Below are 21313 nucleotides of genomic sequence, written 5' to 3'. Positions count from 1 at the left end.
CAGTAATATTAATTTGTAGTTATAGATTGAAGGCAGGAGGAGAAGGGGACAACAGAGGATGAGATGGTTGGACGGCATCATCGACTCAATGGACATGAGTTTGAGCAAGCTCCGGGAACTGATGATAGACAGGGAAGCCTGGCGTGCTGCAGTTCATGGGGTCGCAAAGAGTTGGACATGACTGACTGAGTGACTGAACTGAACTGATAGATTGATTTGATCATAACCATGACAAAAGGAACTGTTTAATACCTATTTAAATGTCCTGTTCGGCTGGCGGAATCTTTACAAACTTTCAGCTTGTAGGAAAGGAAAGGAACTAGGGCAAAACAAATGTTGTTGGTCACTGGCTAGGTTGGACATCTGTGTGTTTTTGAAAGCTTTCAGTGACTCCTCATTTCTCAGATAAAATGGAGTTTGAACACCTAACTTGGCATTCAAGGCCCTCTACAATCTCACCTCACTACTCTCCAACTCCTTACCCAAATCCACTAGCTCAAACTACTATGTCTTCCCACTGCCCTGAAAACAGACTTTCTGTACTCTCACCTCTGGGAACCATTCTTTACTCTAGAATGCTTTCATGTCTTCTCTATTTATCTAAAACTATTTTTCTAGTCACTCAGGTTTTTAAAGTAGACATTTCTCTGTAAAGATGCTGTGATTCACAGGGAATTAACTGATTTTTATCTTTCTAATGACCTCCTTTTTCATTTGAAGTCGGTCTTTAAAAATGCTACTTTCTGACCTCAGTTCCTACCATCTCCCCCTGCTCCTTCTGCCCTGCCATTCTGTCCTCTGTGTTATTTCCAGAACAGTCCTAGCAGATTGCTACCTCAGGACCTTTGCACTTACTATTCTCTTTACTTCAAATTCTGCCCCCAGAGAAGAGTCATGTGGCTTACTCCTTACCTTCCTGCCTTTTTACAAATGTTCTCCCTCACTCCCTTCATGCTTCCTTTCCAATGTTCTTACATTCAAGAGGCCTTTTCTGACCACGTCATATGAAGAGCACTTTTCACCCCAGAACTACCATTTCCCTCTGTCCTCCTTTATTTAGTACCATCTTACTGGGCTGGGCATGTGACCCAGGACAGGTCACTGAGACTCAGTTCTGTAACTTTTGTTAGAACTATTAGGAAAGAGAAGCTCTCTTTCTGCTGGAGTTGCTGATTTGTGAGAAAAATAATTTGGGACTGACTGAAACAAAAATTCCTTGATATTGAAACCAATTAGTTGCAGAAAGAAAAGAAAAATGTAAAAAGAAATATCGATCTCCTGGATCAAGCTGGTTTTAGTCCCATAGTCTCTTCTGCTTTGAGTTGGTGTTTTGCTTATATGCTTGTCCTCAGTTACTGAGATATATGCACTTGCTAAAGGCTCTTTGAAGAGAATTAGAAGTTCTTCAAATGAGTGCTAATTAAGTCAGCACAACCCAATAGAAAAAAAAAAATCACTTAATGATTTCTTAAGTTGGCACTTTCTGTTAATTAGTTACATTTTCTTCTAATTTCCACTACCAGGATGTAATCTATATAATAGTTTTTTGCCTTGCAAATTTTAATAAGAGCAGAAATGTGAAGGAATGCTGATTTTTAAAGGGCTCCAAAGAACATTTTTCCTGGGTGTCACAATGTTGAAAGGTTACAGTTGTAGATGTCTTTTAGTTACTCAGCCAATTGCTAGTTCAATTCAATTGTTTAAATGTAAAAGTGTTGATAATTTATTGTCATCAGGGCACATGAATTTTACCATAATCAGTAATTAGTTAACTCAGGGAATTTTATGAGAATATCCAGTTAATTTTGGTCATCTCTGTGTTCTTTTTCTTTTAATATTTTCCTTCTAATTAAATATGTTAAATATGTTGAATTTTCATCTCTAATTTTCAATTTCAGCCTATTGAGTGACTTTGAATTCTAATCAAGTCATAACATCCCTATATTTCAACCTATGTCTTATAACTATACCTTTTACCTATAAGATGCCAATGCTTTGGAGAACTTTAAATTACCTTGACTGTAACATGTTCTCTACTACTATAGTTAAGTTATTAATATCTCTTGGAAACAGACTCAAAGGACTGTAATTACATTAATACAGTTTTACTATGAGAACAAAGTTATAAATGACAACAAAAAGTCTGATAAATTTTTCTAAAACAACTTCCTGTATATATATTTTAGGTTAGTAGCTTAGTTTCCTCCTTTTGAAATCCAACTGTATAACAACAGCAATTTGTCAAATACGATAAATAATATGTAAAGAAATACTCATTGGATGTTAAGAGAACTTCATGAGTAAAAACTGAAATTGTGATCAGGATTGACACAATATACGGAGACTTTCCAACTATAAAGGTTAAGACAAAAAGTAGTTTGGGGTTCAGAAAATTTAATCTAGGATTTACAATCTTTAAGTCTTGTTATTTGATGATATATGGCAACACACTCCAGTACTCCTGCCTGGAGAACTCCATGGACAGAGGAGCCTGGAGGGCTACAGTCCATAGAGTCTCAAAGGGTTGGATACAACTGAAGCGACTTAGCACACATACACAGGTAAGTGTGTGCATTTGTGAGATTGTGTGTATATGTAGGTATATGTAAGCACATAAACACACACACATTTGGGTTTGCTCTGCACTCCCTGTTAGAGAATTCAGTTTTTAGGAAAAGCGCTATCTTCATTTTCTTTGTAGGTATCCAACACAGAAGTGTTTAATTTATTGGCTGACTTTTTACAAGCATCTAAATGAAATTTAAAATTATTATAAATGACATTCCCAGTCACACCATAAGATCATGCATGCAGCATATTCTTAGTGACATGGTTCTAAAAATGTCCCATGATAAAGTCAGTGAAAAGTACAACACAGTAATTTCATTTGAATTAATCAAGAGCATCTTGATGGGATGGACTTGAATATGGACACCCATATTCAAGCATAATTTCTGTCTCTATGTACGTAGTCCTTGGGGTTTCTGAATGTCTTCCATTTTTAATACCCTTGGCTTTTTTTATTCAGCTGATTGTGGAAAATTAAAGATTTAGTTCTGTAAGAAAAAGCTCTTGGATACAAATAAAGACCAATGGAAAAAAGAGAAAAAATGCCATCAAGGCTTAGATATGAGTACAGGAAGATACTCATAGATTCCAGAGAGGGTACTGATCTTGGATGAACCAACTTCAAGGACAAAGACTGAAGCCTGGGGGACAGGGGCAAGCCCCGGGGGTGAACAGCATTTCTGGGCAGGAAACATCTCAGCGGGGTACCTGGTGCTTTTTTGTTCCGAGGAAAACCGTCCACGATGCAGACTCTGAGAGGGAGGACTCACCACTTTGGCCCCTCGCCTCATGCAACCCCTGGAGGCGCCTTATTTAAGGCTGTGCTTTCCTGACAGGATAGGCTAAGGCAGGCAGGCTTTTATCAAAAGGGACCCAAGATGGGGAAAGGGCACTAAAGCATTGAAATTCGGTGTCTGGGACCTTTGGTTTTAACTACCCTCAAAGCAGCAGATTTTACTTGAACTAGTCTGCATCTATGTCTAGAAGACCTACATGTGTTGGAATGCTGCAGGTTCAGGCATCATTGTCTCTTGGAATTTCTGCTACAAGTGTGTGTGTGTGTGTGTGTGTGTGTGTGTGAAAGAGGAGGGGGCAGGGAAGAGAGAGAGGAGTAGAGAGAGAAGGTAAGAAGGGAGAGCAGAATCTAAAAGCTATGGATATTGAAGCTCCAACTAAAATCTTAATTTATCTACTTAAAAAGTAACTGTAATAGATAACAGAACTATATGTAACTTTGTTCTGTATTTTCCAGTGTTAAATAAGTGTTAGTCCACTCAGTCGTGTCCAATACTTTGTGATCCAACAGCCTACAAACCTCCAGGCTCTTCTGTCCATGGAATTTCCCAGGCAAGAATACTGGAGTGGGTAGCCATGCCCTTCTCCAGGGGATCTTCTTGACCCAGGGATTGAACCTGGGTCTCCTGCATTGCAGGCAGATTCTTAACTGCATGAGCCACCCAGGAAGCCCTCTATTTCCCAAGTCTCCTATAAATGTGTTATTATGCTTTCATAATTTAAAAAACAAACAAAAAAACCTATGGAAAAGTTACCTTTCTTCTTTCCTCTGCAGCCTCCAGTTTTTTCTGGATCTCCTCCAGGGACAGGTCTTTCTTCTTGGGAGAAGCTAAAGTTCGTGGAGCTTCTGAGATGGGAGATGGTGGTTTTAAGATCAGCTCAAAAGCCTGGCCAGAGGCACGCTTGTTGATTTGCTTCACTTCCATATCTGAGAGATGAATATTTGAGAAGGTTAAGCAGACAGAACACAGGCACGCATTTACTTAAATAATTTGCACTCTGGCAGTTAAAAGTGGCCTTGTTATTCTGATGAAGACGAATAAAATGCTACATGTGATCATTTGCCCTACCTTGTTTTGAACATATAAGACCTCTTTCTTTAGTATATTTAAGGATCTATTTTAACTGAATAAATACTTATAGTGTTAGGAAATTCAACACTGTCCATAGGGAGTTAAAGCATGGTAGGCATGCCCAGAAAAAAGTTAGCCTGACTCAGTTTTAAACTAAACTTTATTTTCCTTTTGAATAAACACGAGCCTCATATGAAAATCAAGTAGCTCAGATTAAGGTTTATTTATTTTTTTGGAAATCACCTAAGTTGGAAACATTTGGAAACATAGTTGGAAACTAATTAATGAGGAAAGTAGCAAAGTCCTCCAGTTCTCACACCTAATCCTATGGTTGGGAATCACAGAAGCTGGGTTACAAGCAACATTACATTCAATATTAGCCTTGAATGGTTGGAAATACTGGGTTGGCAAAACAAACATTTTGGCCAACACAATATTCAACCCATTCAAGGCTAATGTGCAGGGTTTCCTACTGGTTCCTGTTTTGCCCTTCAGTGTGGCTGTTGATCTGAGTCTTCAAGCAGCATAACGTCAGCCCTAGCGAGGACACTGTCATGGGAGCCCCTGTCTTCAAGGTGCTTACAGTCTAATGAAGACAGTAAGGTAGAGTCCCATGGTAATGCCTTTGCTTGTACTTTGTTGCTACTTGGAATGCCTTCATCATTCTTCCGCTGTAGACAGGAGCCGGGGGGAAGAGGCATTGTGGTGGTTATCTAATTTATACACTCCGTACTTCTGAACAATATTTACATTCAATAACTGCATAATTGCATAATAAGTCAATGGGAAAAAACCTGAAAATAAATGCATAATATGATTCAAAATATAAAAATATTATTTATAAAATAAAATAGAGTGACAGCTAGCATCTGCTAGGACATTAGTGCAATTACACACCTTACAGCTTAGTGAAATATACTGATTTTAAAAAGCTCATTAGACAACTCTCTACCTCTTTTTTACCTGAGTGTTTTTGATTTTCATCCCCAGACTGCATCCCTCTCATTTCAGCCCCCCGTTTCTTGTTCTGTCCTCTGAACCCACCCAAATTTAGGCTAGTCTCTGTTGTGCATCACCATCTTTCAAGTATTTGAAAATAGTTATGATCTTCCATTTCAATTTTTTCCCCAGGTTAAAACACCCCCAGTGCCCCAAAATGACACTGTTTTTAGATCCTTACTGATACATCACTCCCTAACATCACAGGGCTTGCTAATTTATTAATGTCCCTTGAAAATTGTGGCAACCAAGCTGACCAGGTTTCTAGGCAAGTTCTAACTAGAGCAGAGCAAAGAAGAAATATCACTTCTCTTGATGTGACTATTAGCTTCCATTAAATTCTTTTAGCAATCTGATTAGCGTATTTTGAGGTTGTGGTCTAGAGCGACCCCAGGTGAACAGGAACTGAACTTATTTAGATCTATGAATGTTAACAGATCATATGTGTACGCTCGGTTGCTAATCATGTCTCTTTGTGACCCTGTGGACTGTAGCCCACCAGGCTCCTCTATCCAAGGGATTCTCCAGGCAAGAATACTGGAGTGGGTTTCCATTTCCTTCTCCAGGGGATCTACGCAATCCAGGGATTGAACATGCATCCCCTGCATTGGCAGGCATGTCTCTACCACAAATACCACCTGGGAAGTGTGCTCATACAAACAAAGTCAATTCATTAAGTATATTAAAAATGATGTGGGTTTTTTCACAATTATAAAAATATTCAAAATCTTTGTGAAGGCATCCAAATTTGTACTTATACCTTAAGTACAATTCTATAAAAAATATGTAAACTTATGGAAAAGGATTTCAAGAGAACAGCAGCAAACAAAAATCACTTGCTTGATAAAGTGATGGGATTTTAAATGGATAGAGTTAGAAACTCCAAAATCAGAACTGCCTGAATTTGCATTCATATAGTGATCCCTGGGTCAGGAAGATCCTCTGGAGAAGGGATTGGCAGTCCACTCCAGTACTCTTGCCTAGAGAATCCCATGGACAGAGGAGCCTGGCAGACTACAGTCCCTGGGGTCGCAAAGAGTCAGACATGACTGAGCGACTAACACTTTCATTTTCACTTTCAGCCAAGATGAAACCCAGGAATCCTCTTCAACATGGCCAATTTATATCCATCTATCAGAACTCAACTAGTCATTCTTACTAGGTGTGTGATACTGGGAAGATGAATTCACTTCTTTAAGTTTTCTTTTCCTCGTCTAAAAGATGCAGATGAAAAGCACCTTTCTCACAAGACCATGGTGAAATTAAAAGATAAAGCATACTTGTCCAAATCAATCAAATTACATACATTAAATATGTGCCGCCTTTTGTATGTTACTTCAATACAGCGGTTAAAAAAATTAAATTGTGAACATGTTCCAAAAAGATTTATAAAGGATACTAAATGTAAAGCACAGACTTTATAAATGTAAACAATTCTTCTTCTTCTCATTAATTCTTATTATAATGTTGGTCTACAGTAAATGCTTGTTGTAATGTTGTCTACAATAAATATTGCCCAGTACAGAAACACAAGGCAAGGTTAAAGACTTTGGGAATTTGAAATTCTCTACCAATTCTTTAAGGAAATAGTGCATGAGCTATGGTGAACTGTCTTTCCAACTTCTAAGACTCAGCTTATATACAGCTTCTGATTTTCATTCCCCCCTCTCCAATCCCTAAGAAGGCAGACACCATCACCGTCTTCTGTGTCCTACCAGTAAATGTGTATAACCTCTGTCTTAACCGCACCGTGCTCCACTCGCTGGCTATCTGCACGCTGTAGTTCTCCTCTCCAAGGCCATGAGTGCCTGGAAGAGGCCTTAGCCGTGCTTGTCATTGGCTTTCCTGAGCCACAGTCGTCACTGAAGCCCCAGCGACAACACACGGTGACACATCAGTGCCTCAGAAGAGCAGTCCAGTGTATTTGCTGACTGCATGGACTTACACAAAGTAAGCATGGGCCTGCCTGCTAATGAGAATTTTGGTTGGAAACTGAAACTTTTTTGCATGAAAGGCAATCCCTTGTGAAACAGTTAATTCTTATTCATGACAGAATCAGTTTGGAAGAAAAACTGCTTTGAGTCCTGCAGTATTTTAAAGGCATAGAAGCAGTTAACTGCCATAGATCCCTTTGCCTTACCTGTAATGTATTCCCTTACACACACGGAAAAGAAAAAATTGTCATGAGCCAAACAGGTAGCCAAACATCCCTCATTTTTACTACACATGTAACAGCACCCAACATTTAGATAAATGGACAGAATTAAGTGAAGATGGGCTTCCCGGCTGGTGCTAGTGGTAAAGTATTTGTCTACTAATGCAGGAGATGCAAGGGGCGTGGGTTTGATCCCTGGGTCAGGACGATCCCCTGGAGAAAGAAATAGCAGCCCAATCCAGTACTTTTGCTTGGGAAATCCCATGGACAGAGGAGCCTGATGGGCTATGGTCCATGGGGCCGCAAAGAGTGGGACATGACTGCACTGAGCACATATACATCACATCAAGTGAAGATGGTATTGTTGATAATGACAGCTACCATTCTGAATGCTTACAAGAGGACAGGCTCTGTGCTAAACGTGAAACCATTTAAATGCCACAAATTTGCGTTAAATCATTTAAACTCCACAAAAACACTGGTAGGAAGATACTAGAGTTAAATAAGGCTCAAAGAATCTGAGTTACCTGCCCAAGGTCAGGCAGATAGTGGCAGAACCAGAATGGTCATCAAACTAAGCAGAATGAACCAGGATAAATTAAACCAAAAGGTTTTCACTGCAAAATAAGGTTCATAGCTATGCCAGTCATTTACCCTCTTTATCTGGACTTCAGTCATAAGTCAGTTTTATTATTGGAACGTATTAGGTTGTTGAGATGCGTACAGAAAATATGGGGATTTTATAAAGACCATGTGTACTAAGTTGTTTCTGTTGTGTCTGACTCTTTGCAACACCATGGACTATAGACTACAAGGCTCCTCTGTCCACAGGATTTCCATGGACAGATGAGCAATAATACTCCAGGCAATAATACTGGAGTGAGTTGCCATGTCCTTCTCCAGGGGATCTTCTCAACCCAGGAATCAAACCCATGTCTTTTATGTCTCCTGCATTGGCCCTAGTGCCACCTGAGAAACCCTCATTAAGACTATGTTAAAGCATAAACTGTTGGTGGCCGATTTTCTTTCCTGAGTTTTCTAATTATAAAGCATTTTCTTGCAAACTGTGATCTTCTCTAATTATAGCTTAGTGAATTATGTTATTTGCAAAGAGAAGCTTCGAACATATTGTGGATATTGATATGCTGGATAAGATGGCTAATAACAGCTCAGCCATCTTTCTTACGAGACATTAATGTGCTGTTATTAGCATCAAACTCATATTGTTTTCAGCAAATAGCAATCAATAAGACCCATTAGCTAGATCCGGCAAGTCAATAGTAAGATCTACAAAATATTGATTTCATTATATGAGGAGCTGTGAGAGAGAAACAACCACATCCAAGCTTTTTAAGCTGGTCCAGCCAGCAGGGGCATTTTGTAGGCAACTCACCATCGTAAGTGTAGATGTTGATGTTGCGAGGTTCCGGGTAGAAGCAAGAGCAGATCAGGGACAGCATGGACAGTTCCTTCATTTTTTCCTTGTAGGCTGAAACAAACAGCTCAAGATTAGTATCTCTCATTTCCTGAATTTCCTCTGAATGCTTCGTTTCACCTGAATGATTGTTATAGCCTCCTGTAGAATGAATGTTGGTAGGGACTCTCTCTCACAAATTCGATGGAAACAGAACTCTGGGGTGCATATTTCTTATTACAGAGGACATAAAAGGCAAATTACTGCAGGTTAGATAAGAAGTGAGGGGAAGGGAGCTAAAGAAAGACAGGAAGGTAGAAGGAATTGAGATCCAGCAAGGTAGGAGGGAGAGACAGAAAAGATATGGAGGAAACGGAAACAGACAAAATGGACAGAGATAGGTTCATTCTGTGCATGTGTGCGCAGGTCTGTTGTATATAAGTCAGTTTCAGGAGATGTGCTTTGTTAAATCTGAATGGCCACATATTCATTTGGGAAGAGGCAGAGAATTCATCAGGACAATTATTAAGCAAATACATCCTCCAGGGACCAGTGTTGCTGCCTTCTCTTCATCCCCAAGTGCACTTTCATTTATCTCCCTCTTTTCACAAAACAACAAACCTGGACCGGAGATCTGATAAGGATCTCCCTTCCTCTCTGCACACTCAGTTCGGATGCCAAGCAGCTGCAGGGATTCGGACCTCCTTCCTCCTTCACCCCTCCCAACTCCCATTTCATTTTTCCCTTTTCCCCTCAAGAAGCCTCCTGCCTAGGTGACCGTGGGGCCTCTTATCACTGTTGGCCATCACTGAGACAACAGACGGGGATAAGGAGGTGGGATTCTCTAACCTTTGTTGATTCTTAATTCTCAAGAATAATAAATTAAGGAAAATGAAAGAAGAATCATAGAGAGACTTTGTTCACTAACTTATGAGAACATATAAACAGATGGTGAGGTCCTAACATATTGAACCTCACAGGGAGCTAGTGCCTCTTGGCAGGGTCTTCTGATGGTTATGCAACCCATGGGAGAGGAGTACCTTGGGAAGGTGAGAACTCGCAGAAGATTGTTTGGGCATTATTGCCAGGTGCATCTGCAGTTAGCCAGTAGAAAATAGATTTGATATCTGGATGCTTTAGAGATACACAAATTTAGGTTGGGAAGGTTCTAAGAGATCATTTAGTCAACTGTCCACCCACCTTACCATCAATTTTGCAAATGAAATGGACCACAGAGGCTGATGTCATATATAACTAGTGACAAAGTTGCGGTCTTGAGAAAATGTAGTAAATCAAGGTCTTAAGATTGCCAAGAGGTTTCTAGCTACTTGTAAAATTGTCTAGGCAAGAATACTGGAGTGGGTAGCCATTCCCTTCTCCAGGGGATCTCCCCAAACCAGGGATCAAACTTAGATCTCCTGCATTGTAGGCAGATTCTTTACCATCTGAGCCACCAGGGAAGCCCTGTGGACAGCATACAAAGGTCAAATATTGCCATATTGCATATGGTGCAACCTAACACATCCTGAGCTTCTCTCTAAAAGAATCTCCTTCCCTATTTAGTTTATTTCCTTAAAATAAGCAACACAATTTGCCTTGTACCAAAACAGTTCTGCTAATACCTATTCTCTGAGATTTTATTGATTGCCTCTGGAATTTTAGAAGGCTGAAACCATATGTCTTTGTCTTATGTGACTATTTAGTTAATAAAAGTATGTCCCTTATAAAGGTTCAAGCCAATCTTCACATGGATGTTCAGTGTGAATCACAATATCACATAAGAACATTCTGTGGTTCAATGTGTATAATTCCATGAACAGATTAAAACCAAACAGCAAGGCTTTGTATCTTGTAAGGTTTTTAGTAAGAGGATGCCATATGGTATCTGAAATGCTTTGCAAAATTAAACACATATTAGAAGCACATGTTAAAGATATCAACCTTATTAGGGAAGGAAAATCCAAATGCAAAATAAAAGATATTTTGTCTCATGGGAAAGGGAACCCTCCTACACTGTTGGTGGGGATAAGTGCAGCCACTATGGAAAACAGTATGGAGTTTCTTTAAAAAGTCTAGAAAATGAACTACCATATGATCCAGCAATCCCTCTCCTGGGCATATATTCAGAAAAGATGAAAACTCTAAATTGGAAAGATACATGCACCCCAAAGTTCATAGCAACAAATAGCCAAGACATAGAAACAACCCGAGTTCCCATCAACTATATTTATGTATTATATATTATTCCCATAATATATTATATATATATAATAGAAGAGAATGATATATTGCCGTTTGCAGCAACATAGATAGACCTACAGAATATCAAACTAAGTGAAGTCAGTCAGACAGAGAAACACAAATATTACATGATATCACTTTTATGTGGAACCTAAAAAATAATACAAATGAGTCTATATCCAAAACAGAGACAGAGTCATAGACAGAAAACAACCTTACAGTTACCAAAGTGGAGAGGAACTGGGGGCAGGGATAAATGATAAGTATGGAATTAACAGGTACAAACTACTACACATAAAATAGATAAGCAACAAGGCTTTACTGTATGGCACAGGGAACAATATTCAATATCTTGTAATAATCTATAATGGAAAGTAATCTGAAAAAAATATAACGGAATCACTTTGTTGTACAGCTGAAACTAACACAATATTGTAAATCAACTATACTTCAATTAAAAAAAAAAGACTTTCCTTCTTATGGCGGTAATAGATTAAAGGTGTAGAAGAAAAAGATTTTCTGCAAATGAAAACTCTTCACCATCAGTCCTTAGTTTCTTGGAAATGCAGCTCACTAATTTTCAGTAAGGTCACTCACTGCTCTAATTGTGCTTGATACGGGTGTATATGTTGAAAGGAACCTACACGTTTGGCGCCCATGTGTAATGTATAACTGTGACTGATAGAAACGCTGTTTTTCCTACTCTAAGGTGCTCTGGGGACAACCCCAGTTGATATCTGTGGATGATTTCTTTCTTGTGTGTGATTTCTTTAATAGCATCCTTCTTTTTCACTGGGGTATAGTAGCTTTACAATGTTGTTAGTTTCTGCTGTAAATTTAAGTGAGTCAGCTATGTCTGTTCAGATATCCCCGCCCTTTTGGACCTCCCTCCCACCCCCATCTAGATCATCACAGAGCACCGAACTGAGCTCCCTGCTGTATATAGTAGGTTCCCACTAGCTACCTGCTTTACACATGACAGTGCACTTTGATTATTTTTAAAAATCAGGACCTGTGACTCTACATGGCATGATTGACTCTGTCTAGCAGTAGATATGGAGAAGGCAATGGCACCCCACTCCAGTACTCTTGCCTGGGAAATCCCATGGATGGAGGAGCCTCGTAGGCTACAGTCCATGGGGTCGCTAAGAGTCAGACATGACTGAGCGACTTCACTTTCACTTTTCACTTTCATGCATTGGAGAAGGAAATGGCAACCCACTCCAGTGTTCTTGCCTGGAGAATCCCAGGGACAGAGGGGCCTGGTGGGCTTCCGTCTATGGGGTCGCACAGAGTCGGACACGACTGACGCGACTTAGCAGCAGCAGCAGCAGAAGATATGGTGTAGATTTTCACTCCTATAGTTGCTCTGAATCCTAGGCAACCCATTAAAGCCAGTTGAAACCACAGCCCAAGGAAATTCTGATTGTTGCCAGGTAGCAAAGTAAGTAAGTGTTAATTGCTCAGTCGTGCCCGACTCTTTGCGACCCCATGGACTGCAGCCCACCAGGCTCCTCTGTCCATGAGATTTTCCAGGCAAGGATACTGGAGTGGGTTGCCATTTCCTTCTCCGGGGGATCTTCCCAACCCAGGGATCGAACCCTGCTCTCCTGCACTGCAGGCAGATTCTTTACCGAGTTGCAAGGTAGCAAAGGCAGACTGTGAAGATGGGTCTCTTCCTCTCTTGCTGCACTACCCACACTTTCCCCTAGGTGGCACTGCCCTTTCTAATCCTCTCCTCTCATCTACATCCTTCCCAAGATCTGAATCTCCATTCAGATCCCGGCTCCTCACTGTTTCCCTCTTTTAGGGCTGCTATCCACATTGATCTCCTATTGTTCTTGCTGCTTCTGCTAAGTCACTTCAGTCGTGTCCGACTCTGTGCGACCCCATAGACGGCAGCCCACCAGGCTCCCCTGTCCCTGGGACTCTCCAGGCAAGAACACTGGAGTGGGTTGCCATTTCCTTCTCCAACACATGAAAGTGAAAAGTGAAAGTGAAATCGCTCAGTCGTGTCCGACTCTCAGCGACCCCATGGACTGCAGCCTACCAGGCTCCTCCATCCATGGGATTTTCCAGGCAAGAACACTGGAGTGGGTTGTCATTTCCTACTGTTCTTAGTGGGCTGTAATACCTAATCTTTATTATATTGCTCTACTTGATTATATACTGCTCCTTCACTGGAAGGACTGATGCTGAAGCTGAAGCCCCAGTACTTTGGCCACCTGATGCAAAGAACCAACTCATTGGAAAAGACCCTGATGCTGGGAAAGATTGAGGGCAGGAGGAAATTGGGATGGTATAGAATGAATGAGATGGTTAGATAGCATCTCTGACTCAATGGACATAATTAGAGCAGACTCTGGGCTTTCCAGGTGGTGCTAGTGGTAGATAACCTGCCTGCCAGTGCAGGAGACATAAAAGACACTGGGTTTGATCCCCAGGTCAGAGATATCCTGTCAAGGAGGAAATGGCAACCCACTCCAGTATCTTTGCCTGGAGAATCCCACAGACAGAGGAACCTGGTGGGCTATAGTCCATGGGGTTACAGAGTCGGAGATGACTTAGCAACTGAACAACAAGACTCCTTCATTACTAGTTTTTGATGTGTACTTTTTGTTTATTAAACTAAGCTCTTTAAAGGCAAATGTTGCATCTTTCTCATTTATAAACTAATTTACAACATAGTCCTGAATGGAACAGAAAGCAGTTGCTTTGTGAATCATTGTTGGCTATTTTGCTCATTGATTTTGAATATCTCTCAATTAAAAAGTATTTATGGTCACTATCCATGGTCAACAGTTTCTGTGAGGCATTATGGAATTACAAAGAGATATAATATATGTGTCCTCATTCTTAAGGAGCTTTCAAGTCAGGGAAGTGAAGTATACAGATGTAAAAAGCGATAGTGTGAAACTGAACCATGTTAGTTGCTCAGCTGTATCTGACTTTTTGTGACCCCATGGACTGTAGCCCACCAGGCTCCTCTGTCCATGGAATTCTCTAGGCAAGAATACTGGAGTGGGTTGCCATGCCCTTTTCCAGAGGATCTTCCCAACCCAGGGATCTAACCCTGGTCTCCTTCATTGCAGGTATATTCTTTACCATCTGAGCCACCGGGGAGCTAAAAAGCGACAGAAACACATGCAAAATAGGGTAAGTGTCAAATAGAGGTACAGATGAATCGTACTAGAAATTCAGAAGAACCTCCAAGTCCTGGGTTTGTGGAGAGGGTGGTCAGTTATAGTTAGAGCTGCCAGATGTAAAGCAAATAAAAATACCAACATCTAGTTAAGTTTAATCCAAATATTGCATGGGACATACCGAAAGCCATTCTGTGCTTTTCTGATATTCAACTTTAACTGATTATCTTGTATTTTATTGGGTTCCAAAAATCTTATTTGGGTTTTTCCATAACAAGTTCCCAAATGGACTTTTTGACCAACCCAAATTTATTATTGTTGACATGGAAATGGTCTTCTAAAGAGACCATATGGAAAACTTTTATGGGTGGAACAGTGAATTCACTTAAGGATGAATGACTCAGCTCATTCCAGGGAGCATCATTCACTTAATCTTTGTGAATGGTGTTCTCCATGTTTCAGTACACAGCCTTCTCAAAGACTATGCCACAGAGGGATGTTAGAAGTTATGCCCTGATAGTAAGTCTTCTTTGAGGTCAGTTGTATGCCAGGATTTTGGGTAAGATGTTTTGAACTTTTGCTCATGTAAAAGGATTGTTGTGACTTAAAACATTATGTTTATATTAAAACAAACATGAATATATACTACAATGTTAGTATTTTAAGAATTTTAAATGTGTAAATTTAAAAGAAATTTGAACTTGAGAGTTTTATCCCACCCTTAGGAATATTTGTGTGAGAAAGGTTGAGAAGCACAGAGTTGGCATTGGGTTGATTTTCTGTAAGTTCTGGTTTGCCTATGTCACCCTGGTTTAAGCCCATTAATGACATCCTCTTTCACGGTTGGAAAATTTGTCTGTTACAAGTCATCCTAGCAATAGCTAGTCGTTGAACATTTTGAAAGTGGAATTACCTGATAAAAGGCTCTTCTTAGATCTATTTGGCCATTTTATTCAGGAAAGACACCAGGAGACACACTGAATAAAGTTAAGAAACAACTGAATAAAGTTCAGTAGAGAAGGCAGCGTGACTTTGGGGAATGATAATGCAGAGGAAAAGGAAAGAGAAGATGCAAGAGATTTTATGAAAGGTGAATTGATAGAAATTTGGGGGCTCACAAAAGAGGAGCCCGCCAGAAAGGGAGGCAAGATAAACATCGAGATCCCGGCAAGACTGACGGGGCTGCTGCAGCGCGAACTCCAACCAGAAAATAATTCTACTTATTCTGTTTTGGCTTGTCTACCCTCTCCTTATGTTTTTCTCTTTACCACCGATTCTGGAAAACTTAATGTACATATGACTTTCACTGGTGGACCCAATGTAGTGACTTGTGAACAATGTATGCTCTCATCTTGTTTAAACCCTCAATATAATGTTTGCTCCTTTGTAGTGTTACAATGTCCACCTTATCTTATGATGTAACCACTTATTGATATGTTAATCATGGTCTTGCTGTGTTACAACTACAAGATTAAATGTGATCCTGAAAAAAAAAAAAAAAAAGAAATTTGGAGTCAAGGGTAGAGGGAAGAGAGTGAGAGAGCCTCATGGCTGGGTAGCCAAGGGAAGCTTTCCAGAGAAAGTGTTGCTAAAACTGAGTCCAGTAAGATAAGCTGGCTTTGCAGAAAACAGACCATGGGTTGAAGTACTGAAATATATATAATTTGGATAAACTTTTTATTACCAATAAAACAAATCCCAAGCAAGGGCAAAGGCTATTAGAAACATGTTATTAAGATTTCACTATTGAAATTTCACCCTTTGAATTGACAATCATTTCCTTCATTGGTTTTTGGAAGTCAGCATATATTAATCTTTTCACTACACTCAACACCAAACAGAATGTGCATGCTTGTAAGGATGTGGGCGGAGGTAGGTAATTCCATATAATAGTTTTCATTGTTGGCTGCATTTGCTATTAACTATTAATGTTTTCAAGTAAGTGTATTTCTCTAGTAAATTCATTTAAAATTCAACCCACATGATGTATAATGATTTTATAGCAATATCCACTTAACCTAATGGTGTATGAACACATAGTTTTTCCATTTTTTCCAAGTGGCTACAATGAACTCTGAATAATAGCAATGTGTATGCTAAGTCGCTTCAGTCATGTCTGATTCTTTCTGACCCCATGGACTGTAGCCTGCTGACTCTTCTGTCCATGGGATTTCCCAGGCAAGAATACTGGAATGGGTTGCCATTTCTTTCTCCAGGGGATCTTCCTGACCCAGGGATCGAACCTGGGTCTCACGCATTGCAGGGAGATTCTTTACTGTCTGAGCCACCAGGGAAGCAGGTGGTAAAGAATCTGCCTGCAGTGCAGGAGATCTGGGTTCAGTCCCTGGGTTGGAAACATATAACATATATATTATATATGTATAAAATTGTTTTTCCCATTCTTCTAAATATATATCAGACTCCAACCCTTTGCCTAAACTTTCAAACACATCTTAATTTTATATATATTGTGTTTCAACAAGAAAATAATGTATATTATTCATGGCAATATACCGCATTGTTTTTGAAAGGTCCAAATAATTAAAAATGAGTTTTTAAAAAATGTTCAGTTTTGTATTTCACCTGGCTTGTGTGGGAGTGGCCATCAATATGACTTCTCATACTCACTTTGTTATTTGACTTGGACAAAAATATCATTTGGTTACTCATTCTGAGAAAAATTTTGACTTCAGTTTTGGCTAATGCTGAGTGTAAAATAAAGTGATATGTATTAGACTTCCTATTAATATATGAATGACAGTTATGGAATGCTCTGGAAATATAATGTATATACTATTTTGGGAGGAAATACTTCACAATCGCTGAATGGGCTGCTTGTCTGTGTTATCACAGAACAGTGTTCTTAACATCTGTATGAACACAGTCATTCAGGCACTGATCACCTGACTATGGACTTGTGTTTCAGGGGCTCTGATGAAGGATGCTCAGGGTCTGTTAACACCTTTCTTTCTCCCTTTCCTTTCTCATGTTTTCCCTGTGATCATTTTAGTCCAGCAAAGTTTTTTTTTTTTTCAAGTCCTAAAATACACAACTTGGAGTCAATCTAAATTTCTTCTTTTGAAAGGTCTCTAGGCAGAAAGTAAAGGGCCAAGGTAGATGATATACAGAAGGCAGGATATAGTTCCCTAGCACTGGTTTCACAGCAAGTATATTTGCAGGTTTCTAAGAGATTTCATTGACAACATTTGAAGTTTTCCAATTTGTTACATATAAACAGTAAATTAAAAGCACCTCTTTCTTAAAAAGTCTAGCATTTTCAGGTAGGGGCATCTTTAGAATCTGGCAAATGGGGGTGACAGTTGTGGATATTCTTGGTAGTCCTTTGGGTGCTGGTGACACGGTTTCAATGATATAAGGGGAGAAACAGGGTCCTAGGCTAATCAGTTCTAAAAAGACTCAAGATTTATACCCACAATCATTAAACACCAAACCCACATTCTACCACCGATCTCTTAACTCTGTCTTCCTCTGTAGCCCTCCTATTTTCTAAGTCTTCAAATAGGTGAGAATCAGTTACCTATAAGCTCTTTTTTTGATGCTTTATTCATGTCATAAATTAAGCTCCTGCTGCTCACTTTAACTTGATTTTGACCATATTGTATATGTGTGTGTGTGTGTGTGTGTGTGTGTTGTGTTTGGTAGTCTGATTGTTTTGGGGTCCTAGAGCCTCAGGTCAGATTATTTTCTAAAAGTCAAATCTATCAACCCATTTAGAAATACTTTCAAGAGCCCCATCACTGATTTTCCTCTTGAAGGATGAAATGCATGAAAATGACTTTATTTAAAACATTTGCATACTATATTGGCTTCTATCTGGGCCCTAAAAAAACTTTGCTTGATGAATACGTAATTGAGAACTTAACATTTACATGAAAAAGAAATCTCAGATTTTTCATGATCTATTTTAACATCCTAGAAGATCTCTGATATGAGGTAATGTTCTAGATATTTCTGCCATGATGATGTAATGCTAATTGGCTTAGTATAAATATAGATTCAGCTGGTATTTATTCCATGCACATCTCCCCGTAAGAATTATGATCTCCTAAGCTATAACAGCCACGGAGGTTTTGAAAGGTTAATATTTTGATCAGCCAAAGCAGCATATTTTTTCTGTAGGAATAGGTATCAAATCAAATCAAGGGACATTTAAGAAGGTCAAAGCTGTACAACCCATCATTGGATTTTGCAGAAGCATATGAGACTCTTAAATTTCAATTCCATTGATAATTGGTCGAGCAGTTGTAACAAGGAAAAGAAACTGGGTGACCTGAATCAGTCCCTGTGGTCAAAACTGTAATAAAAGCAGTAAATTGTATCAACTTGGAACTTCACCTTACTCTTACTTCCAAGTCAAACATCCCTTGAGTTTAATGAGAATTTAATCATGCAGGGTGTTGTTCTTTTATCTTTCCCTGTGATGAAAGAAATTCTTGTAGTCTTACATGGAGACCAAACTACACTATGGTTTACACAGGAGTAATGGAAGCACTTTATTTTGTCTGCAAGTCAAGATTTTATTACCAAGCCTAATTCTAGGTATCAAAGGGTATATTTTTCTTAAGTCTCCAGCAGTAGTCACAAACCTAGAATGATAGCTAAATTGGTTGGGACTAAAATGAGAGAAAACCAGAGTGGAAGAACAGAGAGTTTGTTCATTTGGCTGAGTGAAGTTCTCATAGAGCAATGGCTTTTTTTCTCCTTTTTTTTCTCTTCTTCCCTGTGGTCTCCTGAAGTGGAAAGTGTTAGTTGCTCAGCTGTGTCTGACTGTTTGCAACCCCATGGACTGTAACCCACCAGGCTCCACTGTCCATGGAATTATCCAGGCAAGAATATTGGAGTGGGTTGCCATTCCCCTTCGTGGGGGATCTTCCTGACCCAGGGATCAAACCTGGGTCTCCTGCATCACAGGCAGATTTTGTACCATTTGAGACACCAGGAAAGGGCCCTTCAGGGGCTGCCATGATGTTTTTTGAATTGTGTCTCCAAAATGGCTAAATGTGACACCCAACTGATTTAAATCTTGTCCTATTACTTTTTAACTTTTGACTGAGAGTAGAAAGATACTTTGTACCCATTCTTAATTCAGCAAAACTCATACTTCCTATGCAGACTGACTATGGTATAAATTCTAGAATCAAAAATGTTGTGGTCATCAATGAGGAGGATATTGGTTTCTTTATTCTTTTTCTTGTAATATGTAGCCTTTCTCTAGAAAATAAGCCCTGGGTTCCCCTTCCCATGGATTTTAGAATTCAGTCTGACTGTGATTCATGTTTCTGAATTGCAAGATCAGATCAGTTGCTCAGTCGTGTCCGACTATTTGCGACCCCATGAATTGCAGCACACCAGGGCTCCCTGTCCATCACCAACTCCCGGAGTTCACTCAGACTCATGTCCATCGAGTCAGTGATGCCATCCAGCCATCTCATCCTCTGTCGTCCCCTTCTCCTCCTGCCCCCAATCCCTCCCAGCATCAGTCTTTTCCAATGAATCAACTCTTCGCATGAGGTGGCCAAAGTACTGGAGTTTCAGCTTTAGCATCATTCCTTCCAAAGATTGCAAAAGGAAGTATAAAACTGCATATATGGTGAATTTCCTATTATATTCTCAGTGCAAGCAAGAACTTTCAGAAATAAAAAATGCAAGACTTTTATGACAAGTGAGAAACAAAAAAATCTATAAGATTCACATAACTTTATCTCACTTAATGGGCCAGTTGACTTTTTCCTTGAATTGATCAATGGTTTAGATGCTGAAGATACAAGGAATTCAAAGGGAGTCCTCTCTGTCTTTACAAGATGGGGTTGCCTATCTTCAGATAATGGAATATGCTAATTTATACAGAACATTAAGAAGAAAACAATCTGACTAAGCAGGGCTTCTGCAATAATTTGTGGGACAATTTCTATTAGTTGTGTGTGTGTGTGTGTGTGTGTGTGTGTGTGTGTGTTTGTGTGCGTGTGCGCTTGGTCGCTTTAGTCATGTCTGACTCTTTGTGACCCTATGGACTATAGACCGCTAGGCTCCCCTTTCCATGGGATTCTCCAGGCAAGAATACTGGAATGGATTGCCATGAGCCACCTGGGAAGTCCCCTGTTAGTTATATCCTGATTTAATTCCTCTACCAATCTGAAAATTTGCTAGAAGTTGAAAGCACAGTTCTTGAAGTTTTCACACAAACCTCTACTGCCTTGGAATGGTGGAATGTTTCTATGCATTTGAAGAGTTCCATATTGTTGTTTTAGTTCTGAATGGGTCTTAAAAAACACTTACTACTTGTAATAGTTACTAGCTGCAACTGAGAATAAAAGAAGCATTTAACTTACTGGTATTGTTAAATAATACTTAATAAGTTTCCATTGACTAGAATTCCTATCTGGGTAGTATACATGCTGTATTTATAGCAGTCTTTCTGAAGTTTTTCTTAGGAAATGAATGGTATATAAATGATTAATAGACAATATTTCAGGAAAAGGCCACAAAAGCCTCATATAGGAGCTGGTATATTGTTTGTTCCTCAAAACCTGAGAAGAATGCTAGAGTCTGACTGTAACATTTACTCACTGGTGCTCTAAAGCTGGATTTTCAAAGCGTGTTGCTCAGAGTTCTAATCTAGTCATCCATTCAAAAACTGTGTATTAAATGCCTAGGTAACTGGAGTAGGGAACAAAAACTGAGCAGTCAGGTAAATTTCTCCCCCTGAATGAAAACAAATCTTGTGACCTTGTTAGTCACACTTAAGTAATATGTCCTGCAGTCATTTTGTGTCATAGAGAATAGAACGAACAAATATATATTTAAAGAAAAACAGAAAATAGACATTATCAAAATTTAGAATTCTTACCAATATTAAAAAACACTAATTGAGTGATACTCTTCTTGAATATCTCTGGGAATGGAT

At 39.4% G+C, this 21313-nt stretch overlaps 1 protein-coding gene across 1 annotated transcript in view; it reads right to left on the bottom strand.

The window, feature by feature from the left end:
* STMN2 (stathmin 2) overlaps positions 1–21313 on the bottom strand; it is a 57459-nt gene that overhangs the window by 18463 nt on the left and 17683 nt on the right. The window contains exons 2-3 of the mRNA XM_055546338.1: positions 8984–9079; positions 4119–4291 (exon numbers count right to left, since the gene is read on the bottom strand). Of these exons, the coding sequence (XP_055402313.1) occupies positions 4119–4291; positions 8984–9079 (269 nt within the window). The remainder of the gene's footprint in view (positions 1–4118; positions 4292–8983; positions 9080–21313) is intronic.

This window comes from Bubalus kerabau, chromosome 14, assembly GCF_029407905.1.
Source record: "Bubalus kerabau isolate K-KA32 ecotype Philippines breed swamp buffalo chromosome 14, PCC_UOA_SB_1v2, whole genome shotgun sequence".
NCBI lineage: Eukaryota > Metazoa > Chordata > Mammalia > Artiodactyla > Bovidae > Bubalus > Bubalus kerabau.
This window is presented reverse-complemented; position numbering and strand designations above follow the sequence as displayed.